The sequence below is a fragment of the Chelon labrosus genome (genome assembly GCF_963514085.1).
Source record: "Chelon labrosus genome assembly, chromosome: 9".
Taxonomy (NCBI): domain Eukaryota; kingdom Metazoa; phylum Chordata; class Actinopteri; order Mugiliformes; family Mugilidae; genus Chelon; species Chelon labrosus.
The window spans coordinates 29978545-29997896 of record NC_140359.1 but is presented as its reverse complement, the minus strand read 5'-3'; the positions used below and the strand labels follow the sequence as shown (position 1 = coordinate 29997896).

The 19352-nt window shown below is 49.1% G+C and overlaps 2 protein-coding genes across 9 annotated transcripts in view; both read left to right on the top strand.

The window, feature by feature from the left end:
* Window positions 1-2519: 2519 nt before the first annotated feature.
* On the top strand, window positions 2520-7039 carry LOC311493622 (centriolin-like; the record flags this gene model as incomplete). Its single annotated transcript, XM_084552353.1, has 8 exons — window positions 2520-2532; window positions 2601-2707; window positions 5492-5622; window positions 5841-6058; window positions 6108-6236; window positions 6315-6508; window positions 6699-6731; window positions 6860-7039. Exons 2-8 carry the CDS (start codon window positions 2630-2632, stop codon window positions 7037-7039), a joined length of 963 nt encoding a protein of 320 aa, XP_084408479.1. The 5' UTR covers window positions 2520-2532; window positions 2601-2629.
* A 1256-nt stretch (window positions 7040-8295) lies between these two features.
* Window positions 8296-19352, top strand: part of cntrl (centriolin) — a gene marked incomplete at its 3' end in the record, with an annotated part of 15375 nt that continues 4318 nt past the window's right edge. For 2 of the 8 annotated variants that reach the window (XM_084552264.1, XM_084552259.1), the window contains exons 1-22: window positions 10102-10233; window positions 11540-11675; window positions 11779-11867; window positions 11944-12351; window positions 12736-12831; window positions 12910-13142; window positions 13682-13817; window positions 14090-14161; window positions 14412-14582; window positions 14663-14803; window positions 14946-15075; window positions 15249-15460; window positions 15817-15914; window positions 17064-17193; window positions 17289-17368; window positions 17446-17586; window positions 17813-17876; window positions 17951-18019; window positions 18175-18250; window positions 18340-18725; window positions 18803-18897; window positions 18971-19077. In XM_084552264.1, coding sequence (XP_084408390.1) covers window positions 11570-11675; window positions 11779-11867; window positions 11944-12351; window positions 12736-12831; window positions 12910-13142; window positions 13682-13817; window positions 14090-14161; window positions 14412-14582; window positions 14663-14803; window positions 14946-15075; window positions 15249-15460; window positions 15817-15914; window positions 17064-17193; window positions 17289-17368; window positions 17446-17586; window positions 17813-17876; window positions 17951-18019; window positions 18175-18250; window positions 18340-18725; window positions 18803-18897; window positions 18971-19077 — 3040 coding nt within the window. In that variant the 5' untranslated portion in view covers window positions 10102-10233; window positions 11540-11569. Of the gene's footprint in view, window positions 8345-10089; window positions 10307-11399; window positions 11475-11539; window positions 11676-11778; window positions 11868-11943; window positions 12352-12735; window positions 12832-12909; window positions 13143-13681; window positions 13818-14089; window positions 14162-14411; window positions 14583-14662; window positions 14804-14945; window positions 15076-15248; window positions 15461-15816; window positions 15915-17063; window positions 17194-17288; window positions 17369-17445; window positions 17587-17812; window positions 17877-17950; window positions 18020-18174; window positions 18251-18339; window positions 18726-18802; window positions 18898-18970; window positions 19078-19352 lie in introns of those variants that run through there. The other 6 variants (XM_084552261.1, XM_084552266.1, XM_084552265.1 and 3 more) reach the window with 6 other exon arrangements.

Genomic DNA, 19352 nt, shown 5'->3' with positions numbered 1-19352 from the left:
AAAATGAAAATATTATAATATGTAATTTAGTTTACTTAATATTAGTTAATTATCTAATAATTCCTGTATGTCCTGCTCCCTGAAGCTACCTCCATACACAGTGTTCAATCTGAATGAGCCACAACTCTAAGAGCCGGGGTCCGTGAAGGCAGCATCCACCTGCGGCTCGGTCCACAGACAGCGGACTCTTCAGGGAAATGTAGGATTTTTCAGTGTCGCCGTGTCTTCAGTCAAACAAACGTTCCCCGGAAGAAGGTAACGTTAACGGGTAACCCGCTTTGTGTCTGCCGGTTTCCATGGACACGGAGGATTAACTAACCCAGCCCGGCCACCGGTTGTCAGCAAACCTGAGTGAAGGTAAAGTTACCGGATCACCGACAGATGTTACGTTCACTGTTCTGGGACGGCGGTTAGACCGATGCGCGAGCTGTTAGCTAACTATGTTTGAAGCATTGACTGTGTACAGGTTTGAAGTCACCGCTAAAAGCTACAGGCGCTGCGTAGCGTCGGGTTGCTATGGCGACCAGAGTCTAATACGCTAGCTAGGCTAAAGCTAATCATCCGGTAAATTTACCGACTGACTGAGTGGCGGCACCGGGCCACGGTTCGCCGTTCAGTACCGAGACTGTCGTTAGCAGGTGAACTCACGAAGACCAGTTTGAAGTAGCTAGCTGGTTAGTTAGCGGCTAATAGCGGCTAATAGCGGCTAAAGCGCTGAGGGCAGGTATGGAGGCCCGAAGACGTCACATTTAAATGTATAAATCAACCGAAATAAACTGAAAAGAATAATAATAAATAATGTTCAGATAAACGGTTCAAGTATAAAAATAACAAGTGTAGTAATTTATATAAAAATGTTAAAGGAGGTTCATAAAGCGATTGTTTTCAAAGACTGAATTTGAATTTTTATAAAATAATTTTCTTTTTTCTTTTTTGTCTTTATTAAATTCAAACAACAGGTTTTCATAAAGTTGCATAAATCATCTCAGTCTCTTTAGTCACAATGTTTCTGGAACTTTGCATCTTCTTCCCAGTTTACATCAATATTTTTAGTGGGAAGTAGACTTTATATAAACTGTTAAAACTTATATGGTAGGAGCCAGTTGAGATGAGAGAAATATTCCATAAACATGTTTAGAAGCTGCTATGACAAATTATAAAAAACTAAATGAATATACCACATATATATATATATATATATATATATAACATAAATATATGCACTAGGCCTGTCGCAATAATCAATAAATCAATTAATCGCACGATAAATGAAAACGAACTCGATCATTTTTCCAGCCTCCATATATTGCCATGTGCATACGTGTTTGTTTTCCTCGTCTCTCTACCAAACAGTAAGAGTAAGGTAACACCAGTAGAAATATGTAGGAATAAAAGAGATGATTTAAGAGAAGAACGCCACAGCCCCAGTGTGGGAACATCTGGGATTTAAACCCAATCAACAAGGTGAGTCCATTAACACGGACGAGCCAGTACGTCGTATTTGTTTGAAAGTAGCGGCAACGGAAAAAGCTGATACAACCAACTTGTACCTGAAACACAAGCATCCAGTCCAGTTTTACAGCTGAGAATAAAAACCTGCAGCTCTTGAGTCAGAGGAGCCTTCACCCCGACAGTCAACACTCACTGAGACGTAAATAGAAACCAAACAGTAAAATGGTGTGTGCTCACAGAGAGTGGAGTTCACTACATTACGTCTGTTTTATTTATTTAGGAGATTTAAAAGTTCTTGACATTCCAGTTACAGTGTTAAATACTCCTGAGAAATAAAAGTTTATTGTTTTTGAAAGGGTGTACTTATTATGATATTATCATTACATTAGTGAAAACATGGTCTCAAAATAATGTTGACAATAATATGGTTTATTGAAAATAAATTGTGGGACAATATATCGTCCAGCAAAATGTGTTATGGTGACAGGCCTAATGAACATGTGACTTTACAGCTGCGATTATATATATCATTTATTTCATTTCATTTATTAATACAGTTCATTATATGGCGGGAGGCCATTTTGATTATAATCTCAAAAGTCATAAACCCAAACATGTTTTTTTGTGTTTTTTTTACAGTGACCCTGATCATCTTCTTCTACTTATTAAAATGTCCTGACAGTCAGTTTGAGCTGAGATATATTTTTTGGGAGTTTTGAATTGTGGCGTGCTCTTCTCAGACGTCTCGCTCCAAACTTCAACGTCGGCTCAAACAACAAACATGTACTTAGAGGTCATCCATCACCTCTAAAGGCTGCTGACCGCTTTGGTTCAGTGAGAATGTGTTTGTTGTTTGTGCTGAATTAGCAGCCTGATCAAAGTGGCCTTCAGCTGTCCACACAGGAGATGGAGCTGGGATTAAGTGGTGCTTCTGCTCCCTGTTTCTCCTCAGGCTGCTGATGAGTCGAGAGATGAAGGAGCAGGAGGCTGGAGGAGGAGGAGGAGGAGGTGGAGGAGGAGGAGGAGGAGGAGGAAGAGGTGGAGGAGGAGGAGGAGGAGAATCTCAGGACAGCAGAGGAGGTAAAGACTCAAGAAGCTTCTTTCAGAGTGGTGTGACGTGACTAAGATGTGTCTGCTTTCGTTCTCAGGTGTCAGGTTCATCACTGAGGAGCTGCTGATGAAGCTGACTGGTTGTAGGTCTCTGTCTCTGGTTCCATCTCTGAATCTGTCCTCAACCGGAGAAAGACGCTTTAAGGTCAGAACGGACTCTTCTAACTGGAAAAGTTTTAGTCAGTTCTTAGTTGCTCTAAAGATCAGGTGTTAAACTTATAAAAACAATAGTACCAACAATCCTCACTGCTCATGTCATCAGGAACTAGAAAAGCTACTCTTTGATACCAAGCACCACATGGCTGGAGCTAACCAGCTAGCCTCAGCTAACAGAGAAAACACAGAATTTCATCATCATGTCAGAATTTCCTCTTTTGTCTCAGAGGTTGAATTGTGTGTACGTTGCCTCCTGTAGTGGAATCAGGAGGATTTTGTAGCCAGATTCACTTTCAAGAGGTAAGAACCCAACGTGGAACACTTTGGGTTCTTTGGTTCTCCACATGTCCAGATGGAGAGTGGGCCTGGTTCTATTGTTACTAGAACCTTTGTGGTATTTCTCTAAACTCTTGGTCCAGTTCTAGTCAAGGGGTTGCTGAATGAGTTCAGAATGATATCATTGCTATCAGGGTGTTTTCTACTATCTGATCTAGAAGACGTTTTAGTTTATCACTAATTAATCAGACACAATGTTACTGACACTGAAGTCTGACCAGGGTCCATAGAGACCAGGGTCCATAGAGACCAGGGTCCATAGAGACCAGGGTCATAGAGACCAGGGTCCATGGAGACCAGGGTCCATAGAGACCAGGGTCATATAGAGACCAGGGTCCACGGAGACCAGGGTCATAGAGACCAGGGTCATAGAGACCAGGGTCCATAGAGACCAGGGTCATAGAGACCAGGCTCATAGAGACCAGGGTCCATAGAGACCAGGGTCCATAGAGACCAGGGTCATGGAGACCAGGGTCATAGAGACCAGGCTCATAGAGACCAGGGTCATAGAGACCAGGGTCCATAGAGACCAGGGTCCATGGAGACCAGGGTCCATAGAGACCAGGGTCATAGAGACCAGGGTCAACAGAGACCAGGGTCATAGAGACCAGGGTCATAGAGACCAGGGTCCATAGAGACCAGGGTCCATGGAGACCAGGCTCATAGAGACCGGGGTCATAGAGACCAGGGTCATAGAGACCAGGGTCCATGGAGACCAGGGTCCATAGAGACCAGGGTCATATAGAGACCAGGGTCCACGGAGACCAGGGTCCATGGAGACCAGGCTCATAGAGACCAGGGTCATAGAGACCAGGGTCCATAGAGACCAGGGTCCATGGAGACCAGGCTCATAGAGACCAGGGTCATAGAGACCAGGGTCATAGAGACCAGGGTCCATAGAGACCAGGCTCATAGAGACCAGGGTCCATAGAGACCAGGGTCATAGAGACCAGGGTCATAGAGACCAGGGTCCATGGAGACCAGGGTCCATAGAGACCAGGGTCATATAGAGACCAGGGTCCACGGAGACCAGGGTCCATGGAGACCAGGCTCATAGAGACCAGGCTCATAGAGACCAGGCTCATAGAGACCAGGGTCCATAAAGACCAGGGTCCATATAGAGACCAGGGTCCATAGAGACCAGGCTCATAGAGACCAGGGTCCATAGAGACCAGGGTCATAGAGACCAGGGTCCATAGAGACCAGGGTCCATGGAGACCAGGGTCATAGAGACCAGGGTCCATGGAGACCAGGGTCATAGAGACCAGGATCCATAGAGACCAGGGTCATAGAGACCAGGGTCCATGGAGACCAGGGTCCATGGACACCAGGGTCATAGAGACCAGGGTCCATGGAGACCAGGGTCCATAGAGACCAGGGTTCATAGAGACCAGGGTCATAGAGACCAGGGTCCATGGAGACCAGGGTCATAGAGACCAGGGTCATAGAGACCAGGGTCCATAGAGACCAGGGTCCATGGAGACCAGGGTCATAGAGACCAGGGTCCATAGAGACCAGGGTCATAGAGACCAGGGTCCATGGAGACCAGGGTCCATGGACACCAGGGTCATAGAGACCAGGGTCCATAGAGACCAGGGTCCATGGAGACCAGGGTCATAGAGACCAGGGTCCATGGAGACCAGGGTCCATGGACATATCGTCTGCAGCACCTGAACTTGTCCCACAACAGCATCGAGGCCCTGGTCTCCATGGAGACCCTGGTCTCTCATAGAGACCAGGGTCCATGGACCCTGGTCTCTATGGACCCTGGTCTCTATGAGAGACCAGGGTCTCTATGAGAGGTCTCTCATAGAGACCAGGGTCCATGGACCCTGGTCTCCATGGACCCTGGTCTCTATGACCCTGGTCTCTATGGACCCTGGTCTCCATGGACCCTGATCTCTATGGACCCTGGTCTCTATGGACCCTGGTCTCTATGACCCTGGTCTCTCATAGAGACCAGGGTCCATGGACCCTGGTCTCCATGGACCCTGGTCTCTATGGACCCTGGTCTCCATGGACCCTGATCTCTATGGACCCTGGTCTCTATGGACCCTGGTCTCCATGGACCCTGGTCTCTATGACCCTGGTCTCCATGGACCCTGGTCTCTATGGGCCCTGGTCTCCATGGACCCTGATCTCTATGGACCCTGGTCTCTATGGACCCTGGTCTCCATGGACCCTGGTCTCTATGGACCCTGGTCTCCATGGACCCTGGTCTCTATGGACCCTGGTCTCTATGGACCCTGGTCTCCATGGACCCTGATCTCTATGGACCCTGGTCTCTATGACCCTGGTCTCCATGGACCCTGGTCTCTATGGACCCTGGTCTCTCATAGAGACCAGGGTCCACACAGACCAGGGTCAGGAACATAGACCTGATGGTTCTGGGGAGTTGGTCCCATTCATGAACCCTGATATCCTGACTCTGTTTCAGTTGATTGAGAACCTCCACTCCTGCCAACGACTGCAGGAGCTGAACCTGAACCACAACCTGATCCAGAGGATGGAGAGACTGGACGCTCTGACACATCTGAGGGAGCTGCAGTTGGCCCACAACAAAATCCAGTGAGACAATCAAGACTAAACAAATACTGTAGCTGTGACACACCAGGCTGGTGGTCGACCGTTTGTCTTTACAGACAGTTTAGATGTTCCACAAACGACGTGATGATCTAGAATCAATAATCTGAACCCTGGAAGCTGGAAGCAGAGGAATCAGGTGTTAACACCTGGTCTGAACGACCAATTAGAGCAGAGCTCTCAGACTGTTGTTGTGTCTTCAGGAGGATTGAAGGACTGGAGCTCCTGTCCCGTCTGCAGCACCTGAACTTGTCCCACAACAGCATCGAGCACGTCCCCTTGTGGCTGGGCAGGAAACTGCACTCGCTGCAGGTTCTCCATCTGCAGCACAACCACATCACGTCTGTGAGTAAAGGTCGACTCTGTGGTTCTCCTCACGGCGGCCATGTTGTTCATGTTTGTGTGACTCCAGCTGTTCGAGGTGTCCAGACTGCGTCCTCTCAACAACCTCTCTGAGCTGTCGCTGTCAGGTAACCCCGCCTCCTCGCTGCCGCACTCCCGCCTCTTCCTGCTCTACCACCTCAGGACACTGGATAGGCTGGACCACCTGCCAATCACCCAGGAGGAGAGAGGACACGCCCACCAGCGCTTCAACGCCGGTACTCCTCCCACTAGATGTAACGTAGAAAGAGTTCCCTGCCTCATGCCTCAGCTTTGATCTGGTTTGTTGTGACCAGAGGAGCTGGAGCGTCTGCAGCGGGAGGTCGACAGCAGCCAATCAGAGCTGAGCAGGATGCAGCTGGAGCATCAGGATGCAGTGACTCGACTCCACCAGCAGGAGGAGACAAACAGATCCCTGATGGACCAAAGACAAACACAAGGACACTCACAAACACAGCTGGAGCAGGAAGTACACACCAAGAGTCAGCTGGTAGGACTTCTCCTTCTCCTCCTTCTTCCTCTTCTCCTTCTTCCTCTTCTTCTTCTTCTTCTTCTCTGTCACGTGTTGACTCGTCAGGTTTGGTAGAAACCAGCTTGTGATCAGGTTCACAGTGAGTCAGAGGAAGCCATCAGTCACAGTAACTCTCTACCTGTCTCTGTCTGCACACCTCATCCTCTAGCTCCGCCCACCTGACGCTCGTCTGGCCTATCAGGTACTCTGACATCTCATTAAAACTCCATCTCCCATCATCCCTAGCTCCCTCAGACTCCAGCAGGTAGCAGCTTCAGACTTCCTGCTGCTCTTTCAGAGTAAAAGTCACTACTTCCTGTTTGTTTTCAGTTGGAGAGGACGACAGCTGAGCTGAGCAGAGCTTTGCAGAGACTCTACGAGCTGGAGCAGGAGATGACCTTCTACAAGATAGATGCCAAGCTCAGCTCTATACCCGCCTGCAGCACTGAGGTGATCCAAACCTCCTCCTGGTCATCCATCAGCCCCGACCTCCTCCCGATGACTCATTAGCTGCTGTCCTTCCACTTTGTCTCATCAGGAAGTCGACACCACAGAGTCTGTGGCTGACAGTCCCTACATCGGGAAGGCTCGACACATCAGGACCAACGCCTCCTCCTCCTCCTCCTCCTCCTCCTCCTCCTCCTCCTCCTCCTCACTACAGATCCAGGAGGCCTCAGGCGATGGCATTGAGTCATCAGGCCGTCACAGATCTCAGAGTACAGGTGAGCTCCACCTGGATAATCACATCCACATTAGAGACAAGAAGTGAGTTACTTTTATTATCAGGAACATTTTTCAGCCGTCTAGTCTGGATCTTTAGACGTTCTTCAGTCTGACGTCTTTAGAACATCTCATTATCACAGAAACAGACCAGGTGGCTGAGTGGTTAAGGTGATGGACCATCTGCTCACGTGGGTTTGAATCCCATCCTCGTTGGGTTCATCTGATTCTGTGATTATTAATGATCTCGTTTATGTATGGATGAAAGAATGGCTGTTAAACTGTGTCACAAGGCTTCAGTTGTAGAAGGTGTGCCAGCGTTTATAGATGCGTCTGCTTGAGTTCTTTTCTCTCAACATCAGCCATCAGACTAAACTCTGGAGGAGTCCAGATACTGACGCTGGCGTCTGGTTGGTTTGAGGACGTAGAGTCTGACAACTAGCATGTTGGCAGCGTTACTACCAACCATGCTCACTCAGGTTCTGTGTAGATCCCTTAGAGCAGGGCTGGCTGTAGAACCTTCTATAACTGGATGAACTCTTGTCACACGGTACTGATCAATATATTTATGGTTTCTTACTCCCACTCATTTTAACAGCCATTCTTTCATCCATATATAAATGAGATCATTAATAATCACAGATCAAATCAAACCCAATGAGGACGGGATTCAAACCCACGTGAGCAGAGAACAATGTCCATCACCTGAACCACTCAGCCACCTGGTCTCATGTTCTCCACAGTAACAGACTCTAAACTCTGATCGTTGGTGTTTGTGCAGCTGAGAATGAACTGACCAATCAGGAGGAACCACGACAGGAAGTAGAACACACAGAGACACACAGACAGGTAACACACACACACACACACACACACACACACACACACACACGCACACACCCTCACACACACACACACACACACACACACACAGGTCGTCTTCACTAATTGGAGCTGATGGTTTCTGGTGTCCAACAGGAGGCGCTGTGTCGTCTCCTCAGTAAAATGTCCATCCTGGAGGAACTGAGAGAAGAAGCTGAAGAGACAAGAAGACAGATGGACAAACAGAGGCTGGACACCACAGACACACAACAGGTAACACACCTGTTACTTCCTGGTTCCACTAAACTTAATGAGTCTAGAACCAGTCAGGACATAATGTAGAGGTCAGTCCAGATGAATTAGCTCTAGCTTAGCATGTAGCTCTAGCCTAGCATATAGCTCTAGTTTAGCATATAGCTCTAGTTTAGCATGTAGTTTAACATGTAGCTCTAGCTTAACATGTAGCTCTAGTTTAGCATGTAGCTCTAGTTTAACATGTAGCTCTAGCTTAGCATGTAGCTCTAGTTTAACATGTAGCTCTAGTTTAGCATGTAGCTCTAGTTTAACATGTAGCTCTAGCTTAACATGTAGCTCTAGCTTAGCATGTAGCTCTAGTTTAGCATATAGCTCTAGTTTAGCATGTAGCTCTAGTTTAACATGTAGCTCTAGCTTAGCATGTAGCTCTAGCTTAGCATATAGCTCTAGTTTAGCATGTAGCTCTAGCTTAGCATATAGCCCTAGTTTAGCATGTAGCTCTAGTTTAACATGTAGCTCTAGCTTAACATGTAGCTCTAGTTTAGCATGTAGCTCTAGTTTAAATGTAGCTCTAGTTTAGCATGTAGCTCTAGCTTAACATGTAGCTCTAGTTTAGCATGTAGCTCTAGTTTAACATGTAGCTCTAGCTTAACATGTAGCTCTAGCTTAACATGTAGCTCTAGCTTAGCATGTAGCTCTAGTTTAGCATATAGCTCTAGTTTAGCATGTAGCTCTAGTTTAACATGTAGCTCTAGCTTAACATGTAGCTCTAGCTTAGCATATAGCTCTAGTTTAGCATGTAGCTCTAGCTTAGCATGTAGCCCTAGTTTAGCATGTAGCTCTAGTTTAACATGTAGCTCTAGCTTAGCATGTAGCTCTAGCTTAGCATATAGCTCTAGTTTAGCATGTAGCTCTAGCTTAGCATGTAGCTCTAGCTTAGCATATAGCTCTAGTTTAGCATGTAGCTCTAGCTTAGCATATAGCCCTAGTTTAACATGTAGCTCTAGTTTAGCATGTAGCTCTAGCTTAGCATATAGCCCTAGTTTAACATGTAGCTCTAGTTTAGCATGTAGCTCTAGCTTAGCATATAGCCCTAGTTTAGCTGGGTTGATAACTGCATTCTCCAAGAAAACACTTTTAACCTTCTCTCCGTTCTGATCAGTAGCTCATTAATTATTCTGGTGAGGAATTAAAATATAAAAAATAAAAGGGTTGGTACCAGGCTCTGATCCAGAACCGACTCCAACATTCATGATCTGACCTGAGGCGTTACAGGCCCTGCTGACCTCTCAGGTCATCTGGGTCTGTACATTTTAAAAGGTACAAGTTAAATTAGTTTTTATTCTAGTCTTATTTTCAATTTAAAAAAATAGATTTCATCTTTGAGTGTTTCAACATTATTTTTCTGATGTGATTCTAACACATATGATTCATAATTTACATTGAGCTGTTTTATCTAAAGAGTGATGTCCAGAAACAGGTCGCTGTCTCTTTAAGAAGACCGGACCACTGCCCTCTGAGGGGGGCGGGCCTTCCAACTCTCACTCACTCCCATTGGACAGATTCTGACCTGTCACTGTGGAGCTGCCCCTCTGATTGGCTGGCACAGACATTCCCTATTTCCTGTGTTGATTCAAAGGCAGCAGAGAGAAGGAGAAGTTTGTAACGGAGAGAAGGAGAGAGAAGGAGAGAGGAGGAGAGAGAAGGAGAGAAGGAGAGAAGGAGAGAGAAGGAGAGAGAAGGAGAGAAGGAGAGAAGGAGAGAGAAGGAGAGAAGGAGAGAGAGAGGAGTTTAATGCAGGAAGAGTTGTTGTTGTTGACTGTGAAGTGAGAGACCAACAGGAAGTGGATGTTACCCAGCAGCCCTCAGTGCTCTCTGAGGTGGAGGAGCAGACTGAACTGATAGCAGTGAGTACAACAACACTAGAGTCCGGAGGGATGGCTGCTGCGTTCCCATGATGCATTGCACAGGAAAAACAAGGTTTAAATCTACAGCAGCTTTCAACCAGAGACAACGAATATAAACTAGATTTCAAAATAAGACAGATTAAAGGAACAGAGACTGAACCTCTGATGGTTTCATTTTATCTGTTGTTGTGACGCAGCTGATTATTGGAACAACAACATATGTGAAGACTCAGGATTCAGTTCAGTTTTATTTATATAGTGAATCCACTAAGAGCAGCGCTAACTCCTCCTTGAGCAGAGCCACTTTATTAGGTACACCAGTGTGTACCTAATAAAGTGGCTCATAAAGGTTGTGTGTTCAGCTTTATTCTCTAATAACTGAGAGTTGTTGATTCATCTGTGTTTTCACTGAACTACTGACCTGTAGCTGGTTCTACAACATGGATCATCTCCAGTCAGTTCAACTGGGGGCGGCTGTGGCTCAGTAGGTAGAGCGGGTTGTCCACGAACCAGAGGGTTAGCGGTTTGATCCCCGGAATGTGCCACATGCCGAAGTGTCCTTGAGCAAGACACTGAACCCCCAGTTGCTCCCAGTGCGTGGCTCTGGTGTGTGAATGTGTGTGTGCTTGTGTGAGCGAATGGGTAGATGTGTCTATGACTGTAAAGTGCTTTGAGAACCAATAGGTAGAGAAGCGCTATATAAAAGCAAGGCCATTTACCATTTACCACAAACAACATCCTCCAGGTGAATTATTAACATTGTTCCTGGTCTTGGTTTAGATCCTGGTTCTTCCAGGTGGAAGAGCTGGTTTCCTCTGAAGGTTCCTGGTACAGGTGTGGTTCCTCCTGAGCGACCATGTTCCTCCAGACTCTGAGGTCCAGACTGAATCAGCTGTGATTTGTTTTTTTCCTCTTCTCAGTCCAGATTTCTTTAGCGTGGTGAACCTTCAGGAGGAGACTGGGAACCATCAGAGGTTTATTTTATTCAGTCTGATCACATCATTACCTGAACCTGTAGAGTCAAACCCATGCATGCAGAGCACAGAGGATCATCACCTTAACCACTCTGACCCTCGTCTCATGTTGACCTGTCTCTGACTCTAGAGACGATGCAGAGACAGAGACAGAAGCTTTAACAACATCTCACTGAACTGTCTTTCACCCAGTTGAAGGTGGACACGTCCACAAACACTGGAGCCTACATTTCCCATAACGCCTCTGTCTCTGTCTCTGACTAAAGGGTAAAACACCTTTAACCATGTCAGACTTGAAGCAGCCCTCTGATTGGCTGACGTGTCCCTTTCAGGCCCATGCGACCAATCAGCTGTTGGACAAGATGAGCAGGAAGCAGAGTGATCTGGAGGGTCGCCTTGACGACCTGCTGTCTCGCATTGCCACAGAGACGCAGGAGATCAAAGAGCTGGAGCAGCAGCTGACCGACGGTGAGGAGACATCTGATGAGAGCTCATCTCTGATTGGCTGTTAGACTGAACAGGTGATGAACTGATGCTCCTCCTCCTCCTCCTCTTCCTCCTCCTCCTCCAGGTCAGATCCTGGTGAATGAAGCTCTTCAGAAGGACCTGGAGGACGTGATCACTGGGCTCCAGGAGTATCTCAGAGGCCTCAGGCAGCAGGTGAACCAGAAACACTTCTGACCCGCCTCTGATGAGTCCCGTCTCCCTCGGTGACCAGAGAGTTTCTGTGTTCCAGGTCCACAGCTCCCAGCAGCAGGTCATCAGTCTGAAGGCTGAAAACCAGAGTCTGCAGCTCCACCTGGAGGACGCTCAGAGACACTGCAGACACCTGGAGGACGCTCAGAGACACTGCAGACACCTGGAGGACGCTCAGAGACACTGCAGACACCTGGAGGATGCAGCCAGGACACACTCACAGGTGAGACAGGTTTACATGGAGCTGTCTGACTCTCTCTGTCTGTCTCTCTGTCTGTCTCTCTGTCTTCATGACATGTCTGTCCACCAGGAGGAGCTGTCTCTCTTGCATTTGGAGGCTCAGACTCTGAGGGACAGACAGGTGGAGAGCAGCCGACAGCAGGTGGAGCTGGAGGCAGAGCTTCATCGGCTGAGGGAGGAGCTAACCCGACAGGTGACACTGAGACAGGTACCATCTTGCTAAAAGTTTCTTCTTCTGTGGTCCTTTAGAGTCTGTCCACATGATTCTACATCAACTATGAACCACATGGTGACTTGACTGATAGAATCTGAGCCCTGTGCCTCAACTACATACATGTTCCTTTGTCTCCATCTAGTGGTCTAATGGTGGTACTACAGATAACAAACATAATACAGCCATCTAGTAGTAACAGTTAGCTTAGCATTGCTATGTAGCATGCCTTGGTGACTGGTTTCTCTGGGGAGTTCCATGTGTGAACAACATGGAGGAAATCTCCATCTTCTTCTGGATTGTATAATGATCACAATGGTAGAATGTGATGATGTCCAGGAGAAATAAAATGTTATCAATCCAGTATTAATGTGTGTGTAGCTGGAGGGTGACGCTCTTCAGGCAGCTGCAGACAAAGAGAAACAAACCAGAGAGATCAGAGAGTCTCAGCTTCAGTCGTCCATCGACGTCCTGCAGGTCAGTTCATCTTCATCCTCAACTTAAACACCAACAATAAACAAACCAGTCACAGTCTGTCTGTCTGTCTGTCTGCAGGAGGACAGAGCTTCTCTTCAGCATGTCGTCCAGAACCTTCAGGATCAGCTGCACCACACCAGGACCCAGCTGGACCACACCAGGACCCAGCTGGACCACACCAAGACCCAGTATAAAGAGACCAGAACCCAGCTGGACCACACCAGGACCCAGTATAAAGAGACCCGATCCCAACTGGACCAGTTCACAGCGACCTCCCCAGACCTTCAGGAGGTCCATGAGAACACGTTCAGGTACGAGTGCTGTAGTAAATAGCAGAGGCTCCACCTCCATCCTCTTCTACTCCAGACCTGATCAGTGAAACTAAAACACTAAAGTACACGTCATAAAAAAATGATGCACAGCATTTCAGCTTGCTGCACCTCCACCAGTACCTAAGTACCAGCTGCAGGGTCTTCAGCTGGGAGCCGTCCGTCTCATGTTTCATCCTTTAGTCACCAGAACATCTCAGGATGGTGTGAGAGGCCACGTGTTAACCTTCTGATGGTCAGGTTAACACGTGGCCTCTCAGCCAGAGACAGAAACTTACCTTCTCTGCTTCTTCTGAGAGATCCTTTACAACCCTCTTGACCTTTGCTGACGTGAGGCCAGTGTCTCTCAGGTAGTGGTCCTCTCATATGGCTCCTGGACGTCCTGGTCCCATGGCTCAGCTCCACTAACAGGACACGCCTCCCCGTTGTTAAACCACAGGACCATGTCAGGTCTCAGTGTGGTGATGGTGATGTCAGTAGGGAAACGTAGCTGCATGTTGATGTCTGCTGTCATTGACCAGTCTCTGCCAGGACCAGGACCAGGACCAGGTGGACCAGCAGCAGGAGTCAGACCAGAGGCTGAAGGAGGAGCTGCAGAGACTCAGAGACAAACTGGACATCAGTCAGAACAGAAACGCCGTCATTCAGAAGAGTCTGGTCAGTAGCAGAGATCAGATCCTGTTTAACCTGTGACCTCTACTAATGGGCCCTAAGGTCAGAGGTCATCGTCTGAATCCCTGTGAATCGACACAGACGTCCTGGAATAAAACTAATTCAGATGAAGCAGTTAAATGAAGAGAAGCTGATTCACCTCAGGACCGGAGGACCAATGACCTCTGACCTCAGGACACATCACCAGAGGTCACAGGTTAAACTGATCCTGTGTGAATACGACTTTTATCCATAAACAGATTGTTCTCTTCCTGTAGGAGGCGGAGCTTCAGGAGACCCGTCTGCAGCTTCAGGACGTCCAGCAAGAGAGAGACTCTCTGCTGCAGCAGGTCAGTGTTGGAGCTGCTTCGTCTCTGACGAGTGTCTCTGACGAGTGTCTCTGATGAGTATCTCTGACGAGTGTCTCTGTTGAGTGTCTCTGACGAGTGTCTCTGTTGAGTGTCTCTGACGAGTGTCTCTGACGAGTGTCTCTGTTGAGTGTCTCTGACGAGTGTCTCTGACGAGTGTCTCTGATGAGTGTCTCTGTTGAGTGTCTCTGTTGAGTGTCTCTGATGAGTGTCTCTGGTCTCTCTGGTCCAGCTGAGTGTCCAGAGCGACGGTCACCAGAGACGCCTCGGACGCCTCAACAGGAAACTACGGCGGCTCAGCAGGTCCATGTGTGACGGGGATCAGCTGACGGTGGAACAGCTGAAATCCACCACAGATCAGCTGAGAGCCCTGAACCAGACTGTGGAGCTGCTGCTCTCACAGGTACCCTCACCTCAGACCTGACCCCCCTCTGACAGAGGATTCAACCCCACAACCACATGAGACAGTTTCTATCTCATCAGGACCAACACAGGGTGGAGGAGCTGGACCAGACTAGGACCAGGACCAGGACCAAGACCAGGGCCAGATCTAGAACCAAGACCAGGACTGGGACCAGATCTGGGGATGGAGCAGGGTGTTGGTTCCTGCCTCCTGGACTCAGTGTGAGTCTTCTCTGTAGAACATGAGGATGAAAGAACCAATAAACAGGATAAGAACAGCTGGTTGTCAGGTTATGATCAGTTTAAACCGTGATGAACTAACAGATCAGCATCAACAAACTAACCACACATTAAACTCCTTCAGGCTCCCAGTCTGGGTTCTCAGGGGACCCAGGACTCTGGTGTGGGGCTGCAGTACCTCAGCTCTCCTGCTGGGGGGCGACGTCAGGACAGAGGCTACTGGGTCTACGTCCCCCCAGCCAACACTGACTCAGGTAGACGCACCAACATCCATCATCTCCTCTACTGTCCACTGTTTAAATGTGTGTCAGAGGTCAGAGGTCAGAGGTCAATGACTTCATGTAAAGTTCTTAGATGAGACTTCTTTACCGTCATCGTAGCCACAGGGCTAGTAGCAGCTAGCTAGACTGATGAGATGTGTGTCCAGCAGAGTGGAGGGACAGTGGAGGAGGCAGTGATGCTGACGGGAGCTCCAGAGGAGGGACTCCTCCTCCTCCTCCTCCTCCTCCTCCTCCTCCTCCTGACGCTCAGACTCCCCTGGATGGACCCACCTGGCTGCTCTCACCTGCAGCCGTCCTATGCAGCCCTCCAGCAGGAGGCGCCGTCCTCCACTGCAACATCCCAGAGCACAGAGACACGGTGAGGATCAGCTGTTCATGAATGACTGTAACGATAATAGATTCAGAGGAAAATAAATAACGAGCAGGATTATTATAGATATAGATCATCTCTCCAAGTCATGACTCACACAACAAACAATTAGCATCACCATTAGCATCACCATTAGCATCACCATTAGCGTCTGCGTCATCATCATCATTATTACACTATTCACAGACTTTTAAAATAACCAGGTCTGAGCTCAGGTCAAAACCCTGAAGATTCATTTTACAGTCAGAGCAATAAATGTTCTCCAGTTTTCTCAGAGCAGATTATGGAGATGATTGATTGATGTCACCGTTAGCTCATCACAAACACCTGGTCTCTGTCTCCAGGGAGACAGGTGTGAGTGTGAAGCAGAGAGACTGGAGGAGGAGAAGAAGAAGCTACGACTGGAAACCAAACGACTGCGACGCTCACAGACACAACACAGGTGACACCTGGAGGGAGGCCTGAACGGGTAACACCTGAACGGGTGACACCTGGAGGGAGGCCTGAACGGGTAACACCTGAACGGGTGACACCTGGAGGGAGGTCTGAACGGGTGACACCTGAACGGGTGACACCTGGAGGGAGATCTGTGCGGGTGACACCTGGAGGGAGGCCTGAACGGGTGACACCTGAACGGGTGACACCTGGAGGGAGGCCTGAACGGGTGACACCTCCAGGGAGGCCTGAACGGGTGACACCTGGAGGGAGGCCTGAACGGGTGACACCTGAACGGGTGACACCTGGAGGGAGGCCTGAACGGGTGACACCTGAACGGGTGACACCTGGAGGGAGGTCTGAACGGGTGACACCTGAACGGGTGACACCTGGAGGGAGATCTGTGCGGGTGACACCTGGAGGGAGGCCTGAACGGGTGACACCTGGAGGGAGGTCTGAACGGGTGACACCTGAACGGGTGACACCTGGAGGGAGATCTGTGCGGGTGACACCTGGAGGGAGGCCTGAACGGGTGACACCTGAACGGGTGACACCTGGAGGGAGGCCTGAACGGGTGACACCTCCAGGGAGGCCTGAACGGGTGACACCTGGAGGGAGGCCTGAACGGGTGACACCTGAACGGGTGACACCTGGAGGGAGGCCTGAACGGGTGACACCTGAACGGGTGACACCTGGAGGGAGGTCTGAACGGGTGACACCTGAACGGGTGACACCTGGAGGGAGATCTGTGCGGGTGACACCTGGAGGGAGGCCTGAACGGGTGACACCTGAACGGGTGACACCTGGAGGGAGGCCTGAACGGGTGACACCTGAACGGGTGACACCTGGAGGGAGGCCTGAACGGGTGACACCTGAACGGGTGACACCTGGAGGGAGGCCTGAACGGGTGACACCTGGAGGGAGGTCTGAACAGGTGACACCTGTGCTGATGTCACTGACTCCAGCCAGAGGCTTTGAGCTGTTCCTCCAGACGACCATGTTTTCACTCTCTGTGCTAAAAGCTTTTAAATCAACTGGAAGGCTGCCTGTAATGCTATCCATTAGCATAGCCATTAGCATAGCCATTAGCATAGCCATTAGCATAGCCATTAGCATCAGCATTAACTGACCAGATCTCTCCTGTCCGGTGGAGCAGGAGGATGATGATGGTCTGTGAGGAGGTGGAGTGTGTGGAGACGACTCTGCTGAAGAGACGAGCTGAGCTCCGTCAGGCCGACCGGCTGCTGCTGGACGTCCAGCGCTGCATACGGGCCTCCAGAGAGCAGGTCCACATCCTCATGTCTTAACACGCCGTCTCTGTCTCTGCTACAAGAACTCATGTGTCCTCATGTGTCCTCATGTGTCCTCATGTGTCCTCCAGGCCTCTGAGGCTCAGTGGGAGGCCGACGCGTTGAAGAGCAGAGCTCAGGACAGCGCCACCTGTCTGCTGGAGGACGTCAGGTAAACGGCTACAGCTTGACCTCTGACCTCAGTACATCGTCATCATCACCATCATCATCATGTCATGTGGTCTTCAGGGAGCTGCAGGAGGAGGTGGAGCAGCTGAGGAGGAGGAGGCAGGAGGAGGAGCAGACTCTGACGGAGGTAGAGGAGGCGCTGAGGAGCAGAGATCAGGAGCTCCAACAAGTCACCACGGAAACGCAGACAGCGACCGAGAGGTAGAATAAAACCAGGCTCATACTACTGCTAATGCTACCACTGTACCGTTAGCATCACCGTTAGCATCACCGTTAGCATCACCCTTGGAGACAGCAGCTGTTACAATAGTAAGCTTTTACTTTGAAAGGGCTGCAGAGTGGGTGTGGTCTTTGTTTTTACTGAGCTGTGGGGACATTTTGTAAAAGCTGTTCAGACTTGGTTCTAGATGTGAAGGTTGTGTTTCAGACTCGCTGATGTTCTGTCCGACTGCCGGGAGGCTCAGAGGAGTCTGGACTCCGTCAGGGATCAGGTAGATGTTCATCAGTGACAAATATAAAGAGGGAAAGAAATGAAAGGAGGAAACTGATGCTGTCGTCTCTGCAGGAACAGCAGCTGATTCAGAGGAAGGAGGAGGTGAAGGAGGAGGAGCAGCGGCTGCAGAACAGCATCAAGGTGAGGAGGAGGAGGAGGAGGAGGAGGAGGAGGAGGAGGAGGAGGAGGAGGAGGAGGAGGTTGTCTTTGTGGACCTTCAGGACTACAAAGACAACCTGAACCAAAGGTTGTTAAATACACATGAGGACGGTCTTGTCTCTGTGTCTGTTGTGTAGGAGCTGTTGGAGCAGCAGGAGGCGCTGTGGAGTGAGAGGAGGTCTCTGAAGACTGAGCTCAGCGCACACAGAGGAGGTAACGGTGACATGAACTCATTAAACCAGGTCCAGCCCAGAGGGTTTAGGTTCCTGTCCCCAGATAAGAACGTGTCCTTCTGTGTCCAGAGCTAAAACAAGTCCTTCAGGAGCTGCTGGTGGAGCAGGAGACGCTGGACGAGGTCAAAACCAAACGCACCCAGGCTCTCCATCAGCTCCACAGGACGAGGGACGAGCTGGACAGGACGAAGGACGAGCTGGACAGGACGAAGGACGAGCTGGACAGGAAGCAGGAGGAGGTGGACAGGACGAAGGACGAGCTGGACAGGAAGCAGGAGGAGGTGGAGCGGATGCGGGACGGGCTGGATGGGACACAAGACGAGGTGGACAAACTGCAGGAAGAGCTGGACAGACAAAGGGACGTGCTCGCTGCACTGCTACAGGAAGTGGAGTCTCACAGAGACGAGGCTGAGACGTTTGTGAAAGACAGGAAGCAGCAGGAGACTGAAGTCCAGGTGGGTTCAAAGGTCACATTTAATGTGTCAGATGGTAGAAGGGGGAGGAGCTGAGGTTCCTCATGGTTTATGTGCAGGAGGTGAAGGAGGAGCTGAGCAGGAGGAGGGAGGAGAGGAGGAGCCTGGAGGAGCAGTGTAAACAGCTGGAGGCCAGACGGAGACACGCCCACAGGTAGAGGACATGAGACTGATGATGACCTGTCCCTGGTCCTGTTACTGTCCCTCAACCTCCTCTATGTCCTCAGGTGTCTGGAGGCGGAGCTCACTAGACTCAGGGAGGAGCAAGACCACGCCCACCTGCTGAAACAGGAAGTGATCAGAGACACAGCAGCCAATCAGCAGCGGCTCAACGGTATGACATCACAACGCTTCAGGATTGACACTGTACATAAACAAAGTATAAATACACACAGTACCATAGTATAGTATGTATTTATACTATGTAGTATATATATTTATACCATAGTACAGTGTGTATTTATACTGTGTAGTATGTAGTATATATATTTATACCATAGTATAGTGTGTATTTATACTGTGTAGTGTATATATTTATACCATAGTATAGTATGTATTTATACTGTGTAGTGTATATATTTATACCATAGTATAGTGTGTATTTATACT